General features: G+C 40.6%; 2 protein-coding genes across 2 annotated transcripts in view; both read right to left on the bottom strand.

The window, feature by feature from the left end:
- Window positions 1-20,124, bottom strand: part of LOC131193488 (zinc finger protein 850-like) — a 201,406-nt gene that overhangs the window by 31,305 nt on the left and 149,977 nt on the right. The gene's annotated exons all lie outside the window — the stretch shown is intronic.
- On the bottom strand, window positions 13-19,582 carry LOC131189688 (oocyte zinc finger protein XlCOF6-like; the record flags this gene model as incomplete). Its single annotated transcript, XM_058165975.1, has 4 exons — window positions 19,237-19,582; window positions 3,318-3,490; window positions 2,098-2,947; window positions 13-1,289 (listed from the first exon to the last, which is right to left on the bottom strand). Coding segments are annotated over exons 1-4 (2,646 nt in total), but the record flags the coding sequence as incomplete, so codon positions are not given.

Here is a 20,124-nt window from a genome sequence, read left to right as displayed (position 1 = left end):
CCTGTGAGTCCTCTGATGTATCACCAGGTTGGAATTGTTACTGAAACTTTTCCCACAATCAGGACATTCAAAAGGTTTCTCTCCTGTGTGAGTCATCTGGTGTATCACCATGTTGGAATTATAACCAAAGCTTTTCCCACAGATAGGACATTCAAAAGGTTTCTCTCCTGTGTGAGTCCTCTGGTGTCTCACCAGGCTGGAATTATCACTAAAACCTTTCCTACAAATAGGACATTCAAAGGGTTTCTCTCCTGTGTGAGTCCTCTGGTGTTTCAACAGGCTGGAATTATCACTAAAACTTTTCCCACAGATAGGACATTCAAAGGGTTTCTCTCCTGTGTGAGTCCTCTGGTGTATCACCAGGTTGGAATTATCACTCAAACTTTTCCCACAGATAGGACATTCAAAGGGTTTCTCTCCTGTGTGAGTCCTCTGGTGTCTCACCAGGCTGGAATTCTGACTGTAACGTTTCCCACAGTCAGAACATTCAAAGGGTTTATCTCCTGTGTGAGTCCTCTGATGTCTCACCAGGTTGGAATTTTCACTAAAACTTTTCCCACAGATAGGACATTCAAAGGGTTTCTCTCCTGTGTGAGTCGTCTGGTGTTTCACCAGGCTGGAATTTTCACTAAAACTTTTCCCACAGATAGGACATTCAAAGGGTTTCTCTCCTGTGTGAGTCGTCTGGTGTTTCACCAGGCTGGAATATTCACTAAAACTTTTCCCACAGATAGGACATTCAAAGGGCTTCTCTCCCGTGTGAGTCCTCTGGTGTATCACCAGGTGGGAATTCTGACTGTAACATTTCCCACAGATAGGGCATTCAAAGGGTTTCTCGCCTGTGTGAGTCCTCTGGTGTAACACCAGGTGGGAATTCTGACTGTAACTTTTCCCACAGATAGGACATTCAAAGGGTTTCTCTCCTGTGTGAGTCCTCTGGTGTCTCACCAGGCTGGAATTATCACTAAAACCTTTCCTACAAATAGGACATTCAAAGGGTTTCTCGCCTGTGTGAGTCCTCTGGTGTGTCAGCAGGTAGGAATTCTGACTGTAACTTTTCCCACAGATAGGACATTCAAAGGGTTTCTCTCCTGTGTGAGTCCTCTGGTGTCTCACCAGGCTGGAATTACCACTAAAACCTTTCCCACAGATAGGACAGTCAAAGGGTTTCTCTCCTGTGTGAGTCCTCTGGTGTTTCACCATGTTGGAATTATCAATAAAACCTTTCCCACAGATAGTACATTCAAAGGGTTTCTCTCCTTGTGAGTCCTCTGGTGTTTCACCATGTTGGAATTATCATTAAAACTTCTCCCACAGATAGGACATTCAAAGGGTTTCTCTCCTGTGTGAATCCTCTGGTGTATCACCAGGTGGAATTCTGACTAAAACTTTTCCCACAGATAGGACATTCAAAGGGTTTCTCTCTGTGTGAGTCCTCTGGTGTGTCACCAGGTGGAATTCTGACTGAAACTTTTCCCACAATCAGACATTCAAAGGTTTCTCCTGTGTGAGTCCTCTGGTGTATCACCAGGCTGGAATTACTAAAACTTTTCCCACAATCAGACATTCAAAGGTTTCTCCTGTGTGAGTCCTCTGGTGTATCACCAGGCTGGAATTATCACTAAAACTTTTCCCACAATCAGGACATTCAAAGGTTTCTCTCCTGTGTGAGTCTCTGGTGTATCACCAGGCTGGAATTGACTAAAACTTTTCCCACAGATAGGACATTCAAAGGGTTTCTCTCCTGTGTGAGTCCTCTGGTGTCACCAGGTTAGAATTATCAATAAAACTTTTCCCACAGATAGGACATTCAAAGGGTTTCTCTCCTTGTGAGTCCTCTGGTGTTTCACCATGTTGGAATTATCAATAAAACCTTTCCCACAGATAGGACATTCAAAGGGTTTCTCTCCTGTGTGAGTCCTCTGGTGTTTCACCATGTTGGAATTATCATTAAAACTTTTCCCACAGATAGGACATTCAAAGGGTTTCTCTCCTGTGTGAGTCCTCTGGTGTCTCACCAGGCTGGAATTCAGACTAAAACCTTTCCACAATCAGACATTCAAAGGTTTCTCCTGTGTGAGTCCTCTGGTGTATCACCAGGTGGAATTATCACTAAAACGTTTCCACAGATAGGACACTGAAAGGGTTTCTCTCCTGTATGAGTTCTTTGGTGTTTCACCATGGTGGAATTAACACTAAAAGTTTTTGCACAGTCAGGACATTCAAAGGGTTTCTCTCCTGTGTGAGTCCTCTGGTGTCGCACCAGGTAGGAATTCTGACTGTAACGTTTCCCACAGATAGGACATTCAAAGGGCTTCTCTCCCGTGTGAGTCGTCTGGTGTTTCACCAGGTTGGAATTATCACCAAAACTTTTCCCACAGATAGGACATTCAAAGGGTTTCTCTCCCGTGTGAGTCCTCTGGTGTGTCAGCAGATTGGAATTATCACTAAAGCTTTTCCCACATATAGGACACTGAAAGGGTTTCTCTCCTGTGTGAGTCCTCTGGTGTCTCACCAGGCTGGAATTATGACTGTAACGTTTCCCACAGTCAGGACATTCAAAGGGTTTCTCTCCTGTGTGAGTCCTCTGGTGTCTCACCAGGCTGGAATTATCACTAAAACTTTTTCCACAGATAGAACATTCAAAACATTTCTCTCCTGTGTGAGTCGTCTGGTGTTTCACCAGGCTGGAATTTTCACCAAAACCTTTCCCACAGATAGGACATTCAAAGGGTTTCTCTCCTGTGTGAGTCCTCTGGTGTTTCACCAGGTGGGAAGTGTGACTAAAACCTTTCCCACAATCAGGACATTCAAAGGGTTTCTCACCTGTGTGAGTCCTCTGGTGTAGCACCAGGTGGGAATTCTGACTAAAACCTTTCCCACAGATAGGACATTTAAAGGGCTTCTCTCCTGTGTGAGTGGTCTTGTGTCTCAGGAGGTGGAATTTCTAATGAAGCTTTTCCCACAATCAGACATTCAAAGGTTTCTCCTGTGAGTCCTCTGGTGTCACCAGGTGGAATTATCACTAAAACTTTTCCACAATCAGACATTCAAAGGTTTCTCCTTTATGATTCCTCTGGTCTATCACCAAGTTGGAATTATAACTGAAATTTTTCCAACAATTACGACCTTCAAAACATTTCTCTCATATGCGAGTCTTCTGGTGTATTACCAGGCTGGAATTGTGATTTTCCCATAATCAGGACATTCAAAGGTTTTCTCTGTGTGAGTTCTCTGGTGGTGTGTGATGGAAATTTGTAATCAAGCTTTCCCCACTAACTAGCCACTCATACAGTTTCTTCCTGGAGTCAATCTACTGATGCATCACCAGACTTAAATTGTGACTGACTTTTTCCAGGATCAGGACATTCAAAGGTTTTCTCTTCTGTGTGAGTCCTCGGGTGCTTCACCAGGATGGAATTCTCACATCCACAGAAAGGATGTTCAAATGGTTTTATTCCTGTGTGCGCGTCCTTTAATGTCTCATGAGCTGGGAATTTCTAATGAAACTTTCACACAATCTGCACAGTCATACGTTTTCTTCCTCCTGTGAGTTATCTGATGTAGCACCATGTTGCCGTGCTCACTAAAGCATTTACTGGCTTCCCTCTTGTGTCTGGGTGCTTCCATGAACCACAAGGGAGCTGTTGTGACCAAAGATTTTGCCACATTCAGGTAATTTGTATGGTTTTTTTGCTGTCTGGCTCCTCTTGTGCATATTCAGCTGTGACTTGCAATCTGTGCTTGTCCCACAATAAACAAATCTATGGAGCTTTTCCACAGATGATATTCTTGAGGAGATAAAATATGGACAATGCCTTGTTTAGTGGTAGTGATGCTTTCATTCAAGCCGTATTCTTCCTCATGGGGAGAGGCCTGACTTACTGTCTTCTCTACGTGGCTTTACTATTGCCTTTTCCGTCCCACTGACTTCCAGGTATTTCCTATTTTTGCTGATTGAAAAATAATCTCTTTTGACTTTTCATGTAACGTATCCTTCAATTCTGCTCAATCTGCTTATTTTTTCTTGATTTTCTCTGTTTGTCTAACAGCTGCTGGAGGAGGATCAGTATTGTATGGTTTTCTGAAGGAAATGGAAAATATTTGATTTCTGGCTTGATTTTCTTCCCTTTTCAACGTTGCTTGTAATTTACAGTTGTCCCGAGTGCTCTTGTTGACATCCTCTTTGTCTGAAAGATTCAAAGAAAAATAGAATTTTAATTCTTTATAAAATGCTTAGAGATGATGTGAAAAAAGAAAAAAGTATATATTACAATGAAAAAACAAACATGCCCCAATATTAGAATAATCACTCACATTATTGATGATTCATATCACAGATAGAGTACTACTGAGATCCATGTTCAAATATTCAATCAATATTCAATCAAATTGAGTTATTTAGTTGGGTCAGTCATAAATTCTTAACAATGCAAAGGGTTATCATGAAATATATCTTGAAGTGCTGGGAATAGGTTATATAATTGCAGATTATGCATAGAGAGAAATACAGATACACCCACCTACACATGTATACATTGAGAAAATCTACGTCTTTCAAGCCTGCCAATGTTGCAAAATGTTTACAGTCAAACCTTCTGAGCTAAATTTAGATATGTGGGGGCTTTAACTGATGAAATGATGCTGAAAGCCTCTCTAAGCTTTGAAGCACCACTTTTGCTCATGGAAGTCCTCAGCTGCAAATAAGAACAGAAAATCCTGTCTACAACCCCTCTGGGGACATCCCCACTCAAGTCGTCCTCACTTAACCTATCACAATTGAAACGGATATCTGCGTCACCAAGCAGCTCAAACAGAACTTGCATTTGTTCCTTTGTAGTTGTTAAGCAACTTACTGTGGGTTGTTAAAGGCAATTTCATATGACCATAACTTGCAATTTCCTGCCAGTATAGCCACTGATTTTGCTTGTCAGAACCTCGCTGGGAAGGTCACAAATGGGGATTATCAGTGTGGGATGACGTGGCCATCATAAATGTGCAACTAATGAAGCAGGTGCTGTGATTGGAAAATATTCTGGATAAGAAACAGGCTCAAGCTCAATCCTTCCAAGACAGAGTGGCTGTGGATGCGGCATCCCGGTACAGTCAGCTGAGTCCTCGGCTGACTGTTCATATTTGCTTTTCCACAGATAGGACATTCAAAGGTTTCTCCTGGATGAGCGGCTGTAGAATCATTGATTAGGAGAAATTTAATGCCTGATATAGTTCTTTCTGAAATGCCTTATGGGTTCATTTGATTCTTGGATTACTGCAATGCTCTACATGGGGCTCCCTTGAGGGGCATCCGGAGGCTCAGTTAGTCAGAATTGATAGAATGGAGGATTCCTGACTTTAACTGTGTGGCCTTGGTGCGCTTCAAGGTGTTGGTGACAACTTTAAAAATGGCATCTGTTCTGATTTTGAATATAGAATGGTAAAGATTTGATATATTAAAGAGAATATATATGGAACAAATAAGCAAAAATTTAATTGTTTATAAAATGCACAATATTTCTAAATAAAACAGATCCAAAGGCATACATTAGAATAAAAGGAGTCTGAAAGAAATTCTGTGAAGAGTCAAGATATTATATAAATATGAAAAATAAATAAATAAATAAATAAACTATTGGCAGAACCCGAATTGGTGCAACTCCTTTTCCTAAACCTTTAAAACCACAGTGATGGTCATTGAACAAGTACTAAGATTACCACAAGTTTTGTGGACCAGGTGCACGTCTGCTTCTACTGTGCCATAGGAATTTTGAAGGCTCAGGGAAGAAGTGGTAAGTGAGGAGAGATTTAGCTGCAACCAAAGAGCTATTTTTTAGGAAGTGTTGATTATGCAGAATTGAGCCATGGACAGGACATGAAATATCATTCTTACTGCCATGACATGGAAGTAAAAATTTTTTATTCATCTGTCATTTTCAATACACATGTGAATTACAAACTTTCAAGAGGGCAATATCAAGATGTAATGGGAGACTTTAACTACCCTGATATCAACTGGGAGACAAACTCTACAGCAAATAGGAGACCGAACAGATTTCTAACCAACTTAGCTGACAACTATGTCATCCAAAAGGTAGAAGAGGGAACTAGAGGAAAAACTATACTCGACCTAATTCTTACTAATAGAGAAGCGATAGGTGAAGTCGTCGGAACCTTGGGCAAGCGACCACGTCTTACTGGAATTCAATATAATGCAAACACAAGCAATAGACTATAATCCAACAAGTGTCTTCAATTTTAGGAGAGCTGATTTTAATAAATTCAGAGCTGAAGCAATATTTCATGGATAAAAATCCTAAAAGAGAAAACAATGCAAGGAGCATGGGAAACACTGGAAAATATGATCATAGAAGTCCAGTCCAACACAATATCACTAAAAAGGAAAAACAAGAAATCCAAGAAGCAGCCAGCATGGTTGCATAAAGATCTTTCTGATAAATTGAAAGACAAAAAGGATAAGTACAAAAAATGAAAAGAGGGACACATAACTAAGGCAGAATTATCAGCAGATAGCCCGAATCTGCAAAGATAAAGTCAGGAAACCAAAGGCTGAGTATGAACAAAGACTTGGAACAAAAGTAAAAGATAACAAAAACAAGTTTCTTTCAACATATATATATATAACAAGAAAAATGTCAAGGAAACAGTCCACTAAAGAGAGAAAATGGCAAGGAAGTAAGAAATAATACCTGGGAAGATCCTGGAAAAGATAATCAAGCAACAGATCTGAGAACACCAAGAAGTAAGCTAAGTTGTAACTATGTTGTAGAAGCCAAGAAAGGGCTTATTAAAATCAGATCATGCCAAAGTAATCTTATTCTTCAACAAAATAACTAAATTAGTGGACCAGTAAAATGCATTACGCACAGTATACTTAGATTTCAATAAAAAGCATCTGACAAAGTAGATGGTAAGTTTTTGTTTAAAAAAAATGTGGCACAGAGACATCCATCCACACAGATGGATTCATAACTCACTGACAAATTGTACTCAACGTGCAGTCCTCAATGGAACGACACCCACATGGAGGGGATTCTGAGGCTTTGGAAAATAAGTTCACCTCCTCCTCTTTGTGGCAACCTTTCAAATACTGGAATACCACTATCATGTCATCTCTAATTCTTCTTTTCACTAGACTAATCATATCCAAATCCTGCAACCATTCTTGATGTCTTAGTTTCCGGGCCTTTAATCATCTTAGATGCTCTTCTTTGCACTTTTTCCCACAGTCTCAACATCTTTTTTGTAATGTGGTGATGAAAACTACATGGAGTATTCCAGGTGTGGTCTTACTAAGGCTTTATATAAAGCAGTACTAAACATTCACGTGATTCCTCTGTTTACATAACCAAAAATTGTATTAGCTTTTTTGGCTGCTGCCGCATACTGCTGGTTCATATTTAAGCTTTTCTCCCCATTAAATTTCATGTTGTTGGATAGGGCCCATTGTTCAAGTCTGTGAAGATCTTTTTGGATCCTAAGCTTGTCTTCTTGGGTGTTGGCTATTCCTGCCAGCTTAATGTCATCTGCAAATCTGATGAGTTCAGTGATTGGGCAAACCGGTAATGGTGGGAGCGGGAGGCTCCCCCCACCCACCCAGATGCTTCTGCACATGCACAGAAGCTTGGCGCACAAGCACGCCCACGCCCACCAGCAAACCAGTAGCAATGGGTTTTGAAACCCTCCCCTGATGAGTTCCCCTTCTATTCCCTCATCTAAGTCATGTATGAAGATACTGTCTGGCATATCACTGCTCACCTCCCTCCATGTAGATGTAGTACCATGAAGGTCAACTTGTTGAATACGGCTTGTCAGCCAGTTATAAATCCATCTGTTGGTGATGCTGTCTATCTGTCATTTTTCTAGTGTATCAAAAAGTAGGCTAGAGAAGATCAACTCTGACTGCTCTTTAGAAGGCCTGATTCTGAAGATGAAATTGAAGAACTTTGGCCACCTAATGAGAAAAAGGGCTCACTGGAGAATAGCCTAATGCTGGGAAAGATTGAGGGCAAAAGAAGAAGAGAACGAGGTGGCTGGATGGAGTCACTGAAGCAGTAGGCATGAGTTTAAGTGGACTCCAGAAGATGGTAGAGGACAGGAAGGCCTGGAGAAATTGTCCATGTCATGATGGGTGTTTTAATAACAACAACAAGTCTACTTCATGCCTTGCTGAAGTCCAAATATACAATGTCCACAGTTTTTCCCTGGTCTACTAATTTAGTCATTTTGTCAAAGAATGATTAATGATCTGTTTTTATATTGGCTAATTTTTTCCTAAATGTTCGCAGATTTGTTTTTTTTAATTATTTTTTCCATTATCTTTCCAGGTTATCAGTGTTAGGCTGATTGGTCTGTAGATTCCTGGGTCTGTTTTTTCCCTTTTTTTGAAGATGGGAACTACATTGGCTCTTTTCCAATCCTCAATGTTCCAGGATTTTTGAAGGATATGATACAAGGGTTCTGAGATAACATCCGCCAGCTCCCTCCCAATCCTGCTGTTCTGAGAATCAGGTCCTGGTGATTTATATTCACCAAACTCATCAAACTTGAGATGACACCAACCTGGCAGGAATACCCAACACCCCAGTAGATAGGGTCAAGATAGAAGGGAATCTCAATAGCCGTTCCCAAAGAATCAAACTTAATTTAAAAGAGACTTTTTAATTCTTCCCACCAGCAGAAAATTGCAGCCACCAGTTTCACAGCCTGCAGCCCCAGTGGGCTTCCATTTGGGGAGGGAAGGAACCTGCAGCAGCAGCAGCTGACCTGCTTCAGCCCAGTTGCTTCTCTGCTTCCAGGCCGTGGAGGGAACCGAACAGCCCGACTTGCTCCCGGACTCTCCTCCCACCTGCTGCCCTCAACTCACCCGCCAGCTGCTGCTTAGACCCTCGCAAGAGCACAAAAGCCGCTCTGCACTCCAACTTCCTTCCATGAAGTCATCTGGAAGAGGAAGTTCCTCTGTTTCTTCTCTCCTCTCATCCTTTCTAGCAATGTAGTACTTGATGGTTTTAACTCTTTAAAATCAACCACAGAGCCCGCCTACTTTATTGTCTGCTTTCTAGGCACAGATATTTATTTATTTATTTATTTATTTAATTTTGTCAAAACAATATGCACAAACATAACACAAAAAGATTATATAATATATAAACATATATATGAGGAGAAACAAGGAAGTATAAGCATATATATATATGTAGGGAAAGAAACAAAAGGACAGGAACGGTAGGCACGTTTGTGCTCTAATGCACGCCCCTTAGAGTCCTCTTAGGAATGTGGTGAGGTCAACAGTGGATAGATTTTGTTTAAAGCTTTTGGGGTTATGAGAAGAGACCACAGAGTCAGGTAAAGTATTCCAAGCACAGATAATTCTGTTACAGAAATCATATTTTCTGCAATCCAAACTGGAGCGGTTGACATTAAGTTTAAATCTATTGGTAGCTCTTGTGTTATTGTAGTTGAAACTGAAGTAGTCATTGGCAGGAAGGACAACGGATGATTCTATGAGCTAAAACCAGGTCCTGTTGAAGGCGATGGAGTTCTAAGTTTTCTAAACCCAGGATTTCAAGTCTGGTGGAATAAGGTATTTTGTTGGTTGTGGAGGAGTGGAGAACTCTTCTCGTAAAATACCGCTGGACACGCTCAACTGTATTGATGTCAGAAATATGGTTTGGTTCCAGACAGGCAAGCTGTAATCAAGAATTGGCCTAGCAAATGTTTTATATGCTCTGGTCAGCAGTGTGGTGTTCTTGGAAAAGAAACTACGCAGGATTAGGTTAACAACTCTTAGAGCCTTTTTTGCTATGTAGTTGCAGTGGGCTTTGGCATTTAGATCAACTCCAAGGTCTTTAACAGGGTGGGGGTCATCTGTAAGGTAGTGTCCATCAAGCATGTACTTAGTGATTGGGTTCTTTTTACCAATATGTAAGACTGAGCATTTGCTGGTTGAGATTTGGAGTTGCCAAATTTTAGACCAAGCGGTTAGATGGTCAAGGTCTTTTTGAATGGTAGATGTATTATCGGTAGTGTTAAACAGTTTGACATTATCAGCAAAGAGAACACAGTTAGTAGAGATATGGTCACAAAGAGTTGGTCCAAGAACGCTACCTTGAGGAACGCCACTCTTGACAGGAACAGGATTTGATAGAGCATTACCAATTTTAACCACTTGTCTGTTCGACAAAAAAGCAGAAATCCAATTGTGTAGGGGTCCAGAAATGCCATAGGATTTTAATTTTAGGAGAAGTTTATCATGTACTACTGAGTCAAAAGCTTTGCAGAAGTCTATGTAGATTGTATCAATTTTTTTGCCTATGTCAAGATTTGTAGTCCATAGGTTTTTACAGTGGAGAAGTTGTAAGTTGCATGATAATTTTTTCCTGAAGCCAGATTGTTTATTTGAGAGTAGGTTGTGTATTTCTAAGTGGAAGGTAATGGATTGGTTAATGATGGATTCCATTACTTTGCAGGTGACACAGCATAGGGAGATTGGTCTGTAATTTTCAACTAAACTGGGGTTGCCTTTTTTGAAGATTGGAATGACTATGGCTAGAGACCAAAGATTGGGAAGGGAACTGGTTGTGAAAACTTTATCAAAGATTATACTTAGGGGTTCTGCTAAATTAGTAGAAAGTTTTTTTAAGAAGTAAGCACAAAGACCATCAGGTCCAATGGATAGAGATGGTTTCAAGTTGCAAAGAGCTTTTCCAACGTTATCTTCTGTGAAATCTATATGTGTTAAGTTGTCATACTCATTGCTTGTACGATTTGGGAATGCCAGATATGTGTCGTCACTGTTAACAAAAACTGAGCCAAAGAATGTGTTAAAGTGTTTTGCTTTAGTAGTTTCGTCAATGCATTCTTTGCCATTAGAATTTTTTAGTGGTGGGATGGATCTAGAGTCTTTAAGCTTATTGTTCACAAAATTATAAAAGGCACAATTGGAATTTGTGCGCAGAAGATCCTCTTCTTGCTTGGTGTGGTAATTTGTGCATTCCGTTTTTATTTGGTTGCATATAATTCTGTAGCGATTTTTAAAATTTGCTACATAGCCCTTTTTGTTTCTTCTCCAGAGGGATTTTTTTTTAGATTGAAGCTTTTTTATTGATTTGGGTAGTTTGCTTTTTCTGATTTTGGTGGTAGTTAGTGGTACGTATAGTTTAATGACTATTGATTTTAAGCAGGAAAACTCTATAGTGGTCTTCAGCAGTTATACAGGTAGAGAACAGATTTAGCCAGTCCAGAGATGAAAGATCGTTATTTATAAAGTCATAGTTGGCTTTTTTGAAGTTGTAGTTAGGAATACTATTGGTATGACAATTTATGTAAGGGCGTATATTGAAATGAAAGTCAATCATGCAGTGATCACTGTTGGAAAAGGGTTCTTTTATTTGTAATCCATAAATGGTATTGGTGTTGTTGCAGAAGATGAGGTCAAGGCAGTTGTTGAGTCTTGTATTTTAGTTACAAGTTGTTCAAGACCTAGGTTTGTAACAGCAATAGTGTAGTATGGATTGGATCAGTTGTACATTCATTTGTTATCCAGTTAATGAGAAGTAGATTTAGGTCTCCCAGAAAGATGAGAGGATAGGTCGCATACAATAGTTTCAGGAAGAGAAAGTTTGTGCAACTTGAATGTTCAGATTCAGTGACTTTTTGAAAAAAATAGCCACTCCACCACCTCTTCGGCTTTCACGATCTGATCGGTGAACTTGATATTCTTTGTTTGAAATGATGGAGTCAGGGAGGGATGAGTTCAGCCATGTTTCACAAACAAATATAATATCAAATGTACCACTGTTTAACAGGAGGATAAATTCAGGTAATTTGTTTACAATACTTCTTGCATTTATCAATTTACATTTAAAATCTGTAGAGAATGATGTTGAAGAGGTAAGGGGCGTGCATACCTAGTTTTGGATGTTAGATGGTTGAGGGTTATGTACAATTGGTGGTTGTATAGGTGGTTGGTTGGTTGGATGGGTGGATGTATGTTTTGGGTGGTGAGTGTTTGGATGTTGGGTACTCGACTATTTGTTGAGATGCTTGGTTGGATGGTTGGTTGGAAGGCTGATTGGATGGTTGTTTGGATGGCTTTTTGGATAGCTGGTTGAATGGATTGTTGGATGGCTGATTGGATGGCTGTTTGGATGGATGGTTGGGTGATGGGTGATGGGTGCTTGATTGAACATTGGGATGGCTGGTTGGATGATTTGGGTGATTGGGGGTTTGGTGGTGAGTTTTTGATTGTAGGATTTATTTTTAATGCAATCAGCACAATAGTCAATATATAGGTTAGATACACCATTGTCTTGTCTTCGTTTAAGTTCAGTGCAGAGCTCACGAGAATGTATCCGTTGTAAGAAAGATAGATCAGGACGTGATCTAAGTTTACTGTAGGTAGGATTTGTTTTAGCAATTGAGTTGATGGTGTAAATGAACTTATGTTTGCTGTTCTTGTTTATTTATTTTATTTATTTATTTATTTATTAAATTTTTATACCGCCCTTCTCCCGAAGGACTCAGGGCGGTGTACAGCCAAAATAAAACAAAAATGTATACAATTTAAAACAACAATTAAAAAGAGCAAATTTTAAAGGCTGATTATTAAAATTTAAATTAAAAGTTAAAAATATTAAAAACCCAATTAAAATACATCACTAATTATGCCAGTCCGCTTTAATGAATAAATATGTTTTGAGCTGGACGGAAGGTCCGAAGATCAGGCACTAAGTTCGTTCCAGGCGTCACTGCCCCACAGAAGGCCCTACTCCTGGGGCGCCAGCCGACACTGTTTACGGCACCCTGAGGAGACAGTTACCAAAATCTTGGCGCACCGAAGACCACAGGAAGCCAGTGCAAGCTACAGACAGCGATGTCACGTGGAGCTGCGGCTCCCGTTACTACTCAGCGCAGCGCATTCTGGACTAACTGCAGCCTCCGGGTGCACCTCAAAACAGCCCCATGTAGAGACATTGCAATAATCCAGCCTAGGCGTAACAGGCGTGAGTGACCGTGCATAAGGCATCCCGATCAAGGAAGGGGCGCAACTGGCGAACCAAGCGAACCTGGTAAAGGCCCTCCTGGCGGCGCCGCATGTTCATCAAAGACAGCCGTCCATCCAGGAGGCCCAGTTGCGAACCACCTCCTTTGGGGCCACTAACTCGCCCCCAACAGTCAGCTGCGGATGCAGCTGACTGTACCGGGATGCCGGCATCCACAGCCACTCCGTCTTGGAGGGATTGAGCTTGAGTTTATGCTGATAACTCTGCAGAATCTTGGTGCTATTGATCCATCACTGTTTTTATATTCTGGTCCATCTCTGGAGACTGCAATTATTTCATTGGGGAGATGGTTGAAGAATTATAATTTCCAATTATGTTGTGAATTTTGGTGATATCTGGTTCATTTGTGTTTTCTAGTCCAAAAAATATTGCATTATTTATTTTTTGTCCTCTGTCCATGCACGCCCCTTACGTCCAATACACGTAATTCTACAGGTCTCAAATGTAAATTATTAAATGCAAGAAGTATTGTAAACAAATTACCTGAATTTATCCTCTTATTAAAAAATGATATATTTGATATATTTGTTTGTGAAACATGGCTAAACTCATCCTTCACTGACTCCATTATTTCAAACAAAGAATACCAAGTCCTTCGATCAGATCGTGATCACCGCAGAGGTGGTGGAGTAGCTATTTTTTACAAAAAATCACTGAACTTAAAAAATATTCAAGTTGCACATAAACTCTCTCTACCTGAAAATATTGTATGTGACCTATCCACCAATACCACACTAAGATTCATACTATGCTACAGAGCCCCTGACTACGACATCGCTCATGCAAATATGTTAACCTCACTACTAACATGGGCTACCTCTTGCCCATATCGTCTCATCTTTCTGGGAGACCTAAATCTACCTTCTATAAACTGGATAACAAATGAATGTTCAACTGAACCAATCCATACTACACTGTACAACGCAGTTACAAACCTTGGCCTTGAACAACTAGTAACTAACAATACTAGACTCATGAATTGCCTTGACCTCATCTTTTTTAATAACTCAAACTCAATTTATGGACTACAAGTAAGAGAACCCTTTTCCAACAGTGACCACTGCATGATAGACTTTTATCTAAACATACGTCCTCGCATAAATCGTCTCAACAATAGTACTCCAAACTACAATTTTAAAAAAGCCAACTATGACCTTATAAACAATGATCTCTCATTTCTTGACTGGCAAAATCTATTCTCAACCTGTATAAAGTATTCCTACTCGAAATCAATAAAATCATCAAACTATACGTTCCACAATTCATCACCAAAATCAAAAGGAAAAGCAAATTTCCTATATCAATAAAAAGCTGCAATCCAAAAAAAAATTCCTCTGGAAAAAAAACAAAAAGGGTTATGTAGCAAACTTCAAAAACCGCTACAAAAATATTTGCAACAAAATAAAAACAGAATGTAACACCACACTAAACAAGAAGAAGACCTTCTACGCACCAATTCCAGTCGTGCTTTTTATAATTTTGTTAATAATAAACTTAAAGAAACAAGATCCATTCCACCACTAAAAGAACCTAACGGAAAAGAACCTAACGGAAAAGAATGTACTGACGAAACAGTTAAAGCAAACCTTTTAAACACATTTTTCGGCTCAGTCTTTGTAAACAGTGATGGCTCACATCCAACATTCCTCAATCGTATCAAAAATGTTAACAACGACTTAACTCAAATAGACTCAACAGATGATAACAACGACCTATCACATATAGACTTCACAGAAGATAATGTTGAAAAAGCCCTTCGCAACCTGAAACCATCATTATCTATTGGACCAGATGGACTATGTGCATACTTTTTAAAAAAACTTTCAATTAATATAGCTGAACCCCTAAGCATAATCTTCAATATAGCCTTCAAAACTAGTTCCCTTCCAAAACTCTGGTCTCTAGCCACAGTCATCCCTATCTTCAAAAAAGGAGATCCAAGCCTTGTTGAAAATTACAGACCTATCTCTCTACGTTGTGTCTCTTGCAAAGTAATGGAATCCATCATAAACCAATCCATTACACTCCATCTCGAAACAAACAACCTTCTCTCTAATAAACAATTTGGTTTCAGAAAAAAATTGTCTACAACTCCTCCACTGCAAAAACATATGGACTACCAACCTTGATCAAGGAAAAACAATAGATGCAATCTACATAGACTTCTGCAAAGCTTTTGATTCAGTAGTACATGATAAACTACTCCTCAAACTAAAATCCTACGGCATTTCGGGACTTCTTCACAATTGGATAAATGCCTTCCTGTCAAATAGACAACAAGTGGTCAAAATTGGTAACGCTATATCAAATCCTGTTCCTGTCAAAAGTGGCATTCCCCAAGGTAGTGTTCTTGGACCAACACTCTTCATACTATACATAAATGATCTCTGTGACCTCATCTCAAGTTATTGTGTTCTCTTTGCTGATGGTGTCAAACTATTTAATACCACTAATAATACTTCTACCCTTCAAGAAGATCTCGACTTAATTTCCGATTGGTCTAAAACTTGGCAACTCCAAATCTCAACCAGCAAATGCTCAGTCTTACATATTGGAAAAAAGAACCCTAACATCAAGTACAAACTTAATGGACATTACCTAACTGACGACCCCCACCCTGTCAAAGATCTTGGAGTTTTCATATCAAATGACCTTAATGCCAAAGCCCACTGCAACTACATAGCAAAAAAGGCTCTAAGAGTTGTAAACCTAATTCTATGCAGCTTCTTTTCTAAAAACTCTACACTACTAACCAGAGCATACAAAACATTTGCCAGACCTATTCTTGAATACAGCTCATCCGTCTGGAACCCATACCTCATCTCTGACACAAATACAATAGAACGAGTCCAGAAATATTTCACTAGAAGAGTTCTTCACTCCTCCGAAAACAACAAAATACCTTATACCAACAGACTTGAAATCATGGGATTAGAAAACTTACAACTCCGTCGACTCCAACATGACCTGTGTTTAACACACAAAATCATCTATAGCAATATCCTTCCTTCTGATTACTTCTGAAGCTGATTACTTCAGCTTCAATCACAATATTACAAGAGCAAAAAATAGATTCAAGCTAAATGTCAACCGCTTCAAACTTGATTGCAGAAAATATGACTTCTGTAACAGAGTTGTTAATGCTTGGAAATCACTGCCTGACTCCATAGTCTCTACTCAAAATCCCAAAATCTTCAACCAAAAACTCTACTATTGACCTCACCCCATTCCTAAGAGGACTATAAGGGGCGTGCATAAGAGCACAATAGTGCCTACCGTTCCTGTCCTATTGTTCCCTTCATTATATCAAATTAATATAGTTGATGCATATTTTTTTACTTATATATTTTCTTCAATACATGTTGTTTTATCTATGACAATTGTTTGTGTATACTGTTGTGACAAAATAAAATAAAATAAAAATAATTAGTTGGTTAGTAGTTATTTGTTGTTTAGGTTGAGTTGAAGGATGTGAATTATGTAATGTTAGATGAGTTGGGAAATGATTTAGATCAGTCGAGTTCATTTTTTTGTGATGTAATTTGTTTTACTAAATTTGTGAAACTTTGTTCAATAACGGTTTGGATTTTTTTTTAAAGTTTTGTTCAATAGCTAGTATTCTTTTTTCTAGGTTTTGTTCAATAGCTAGAATTTTTTTTCCTAAGTTTTGTTCAATTGCTGCTATTATTCTTGTTTCTAAGTTTTTATCAGCATCAATGGTTGATCTGTTGGATTTTTTGGCTGGCATAGTGATATACATATATATATATATATATCTTTTCTGAGGTTTTCGCGGGTGTTTGTATGTAGGTCTTTGGTTATTCGGGTTTTCTCCCGCGTAAAATTGGAAGTGTCTTGGCGACGTTTCAACGAAGTCTCATTTGTCATCTTCAGGCTTCATATAATTATATATATATAATTATTTGAATTATTTGAATTATTTGATTTTTTTGATTTGAATTATTTTCAAATAATTTTTTGATTTATTTTATTTATTTTATTTATTAAATTTTTATACCGCCCTTCTCCCGAAGGACTCAGGGCGGTTTACAGCCATAATAAAAAACAACAGCAAAATACACATAAACACAATTAAAAAACTTATTATACAAATGGCCTAATTAAAACAATTAAAAATAAAACCCCAATTTATAAAATATTAAAACGTTAAAACTAATTAAAATCCTATTAAAATCCTATGCCAGTCCTGCGCGAACAAACAAATAGGTCTTCAACTCTCGGCGGAAAGTCCGAAGGTCCGGCAATTGTCGAAGTCCAGGGGGAAGTTCGTTCCAAAGGGTGGGAGCCCCTACAGAGAAGGCCCTCCCCCTGGGGGCCGCCAGCCGACATTGCTTGGCGGACGGCACCCTAAGGAGTCCCTCTCTGTGCGAGCGTACAGGTGGGAGGTGTTCGGTAACAGCAGGCGGTCCCGTAAGTACCCTGGCCCTAAGCCATGGGCGCTTTAAGGTGGTCACCAACACCTTGAAGTGCACCTGAAAGACCACAGGTAGCCAGTGCAGACTGCGCGGGAGGAGGTGTTACATGGGAGCAGCGTGTGGCTCCCACTATCACGCAGCTGCGTTCTGAACCAACTGGAGCCTCGGGTACTCTTCAAGGGGAGTCCCATGTAGAGCATTACAGTAGTCCAAGCGAGAGGTAACCAGGCATGGTGAGTGACCGTGCATAAGGCATCCCGGTCGAGGAAGGCGCAACTGGCGAACCAGGCGAACCTGGTGAAAGCCCTCCTGGCGACGGTGTCAAATGATCTTGAAGACAACCGTCCATCAGGAGCGCCAAGTTGCGCACCCTTTCCAGGGGCCAATGATTACGCAACAGTCAGCAGCGGTTGCAGCTGACTGTACTGAATACCGGCATCCACAGCCACTCCGTCTTGGAGGGATTGAGTTTGAGCCTGTTTCTCCCCACCAGACCCGTACAGCTTCCAGACACTGGGACAGCACTTCGATGGCTTTGTTGGGATGGCCTGGGGTGGAAACGTACAGCTGCGTGTCGTCAGCGTACAGTTGGTACCTCACCCCAAAGCCATTGATGATCTCACCCAGCGGCTTCATATAGATGTTGGACAGGAGAGGCGAGAGAATGGCCCTGCGGCACCCACATGTGAGGGCGGTCGATCTCTGCCCTCCTGTCAACACCGTCTGCGACCGGTCAGAGAGATAGGAGGAGAACCACCGATAAACGGTGCCTCCCACTCCCAAACTCCCTAACCGGTGCAGCAGGATACCATGGTCGATGGTATCAAAAGCCGCTGAGAGATCTAATAGGACCAGGGCAGAGGAACAACCCCTATCCCTGGCCCTCCAGAGATCATCCACCAACGCGACCAAAGCCGTCTCCGTACTGTACCCGGGTCGGAAGCCAGACTGGAACGGGTCTAGATAGACAGATTCATCCAGGTATTGGGGTAATTGACATGCCACCACACTCTCAACAACCTTCGCTACAAAGCAAAGGTTGGAGACAGGACGATAATTTCCTAAAATAGCTGGGTCCAGGGAGGGCTTCTTGAGGAGGGGCCTCACCACCGCCTCTTTCAAGGCGGCGGGGAAAACACCCTCCATCAAAGAAGCATTTATAATCCCCTGGAGCCAGCCTCGTGTCACCTCCTGAGTGGCCAGCACCAACCAGGAGGGTCCAATAAACATGTGGTGGCATTCAACCACCCCAACAACCTGTCCATGTCTTCGGGAGTCACAGGGTCAAATCCATCCCAAATAATCTCAACAAGACATGTCTCCAGCCCCTCATTTGAATTATTTTTTTGATTTGAATTATTTGATTGAATTATTTGAATTTATTATGTAATTAGTATTGAAGAAGTATCTTTCTTATTTCTTTTATTTTATTTATTGAATAATTTTTATAATTATTCAATAATTGAGGAAGTATCTTTTCTTAATCAATATTTCTCAACTTCTATTTCTCTCTCTTTCACTTTTACTCGTAACAAGTTTGGAGTTGGGATACTGGAGGTTGCAGAGAAGGAAGTGATGGGAGAATGGAGTAAGCAGGGATGGCAATTGTGGATGTTGTAATCCACTATGTTAATGGTGGAGATCGGCGGGAAATTTAAAAAGTCCTTTGGGTATGGAGGCGGATGTGGTGTGGGTGGTGCTAAACCTCCTTAGCAACTCACCCGGCACTGGGTTGTTCAATCCTTGGATGTAGCTCCGGTGGTGCTGTCTGCCCAGGCAGTGACAGCTGCTCCCAAATTCCGGTCGATCAGGTATGGGCGGCGGCGGCGGCAGCTGTCCGAATCGCGACTGCGGCGTGGATAAGTGGTGGGCGATGGCAGCGGCTGTTTGAATCGCGGCTTTAGCAGCTGTTTGACGGTCGTCTGTATCCCGGCTGCGGTAAGGGGGACCGCGGCAGCAGCAGCCGCTCAAATCCGGATCTCCTGAGTCCACTGGGCCAACAGAGTTAAGTCGGCGGAGCCGGTGGTTGTCCGACGGTCGTCGAGATATTGTCCTCTTTTCTTCCATCTCCGGATAGGAAACGCTTATCTCTACCTAAGGGGTCTGCCAGATGTTTATACTGACATAGTGTAAGCCGCCTTGAGTCTTCGGAGAAGGGCGGGATATAAATGCAAATTTAAAAAAAATTAAAGCTATCAAGTCGTTTTAATATCCACTCTTCAACCGACTTTTGCAACTGAGCCAAGTGAAATAGTGAAATGTGATGCTAGTTAAGCTTGTGAAGATTAACTATGTGCTCAGCCCTAAAAGTTAATGACTTTTTTTACAGAATTACACTATATGTTTTCTTGGTGGTGTGTCTCAGTGGAGATCAAAGCCCCTCTACACCCCAAATCTTTTTTTTTATTTTTTTATTTTTTATTTATTAAAAAGTTTTAACACAATTTTAACAAATATTTACCCTCCTCCTCCCTCCACCCCCCACCCTTCCCCTTCCCCCCCACCCCCCCCGACTTCCCAGAGCAAATACAGGGTATAGCATTTAACTATCATAAGCTAAAATACACTAATTATTCATAAACTCTCATCCTTCCCCTAGAACCATAACT

The sequence above is a fragment of the Ahaetulla prasina genome, chromosome 2, assembly GCF_028640845.1.
Source record: "Ahaetulla prasina isolate Xishuangbanna chromosome 2, ASM2864084v1, whole genome shotgun sequence".
NCBI lineage: Eukaryota > Metazoa > Chordata > Lepidosauria > Squamata > Colubridae > Ahaetulla > Ahaetulla prasina.
The sequence above is the reverse complement of the archived record's forward strand: the minus strand, read 5'-3'. Positions and strand labels throughout refer to the sequence as shown.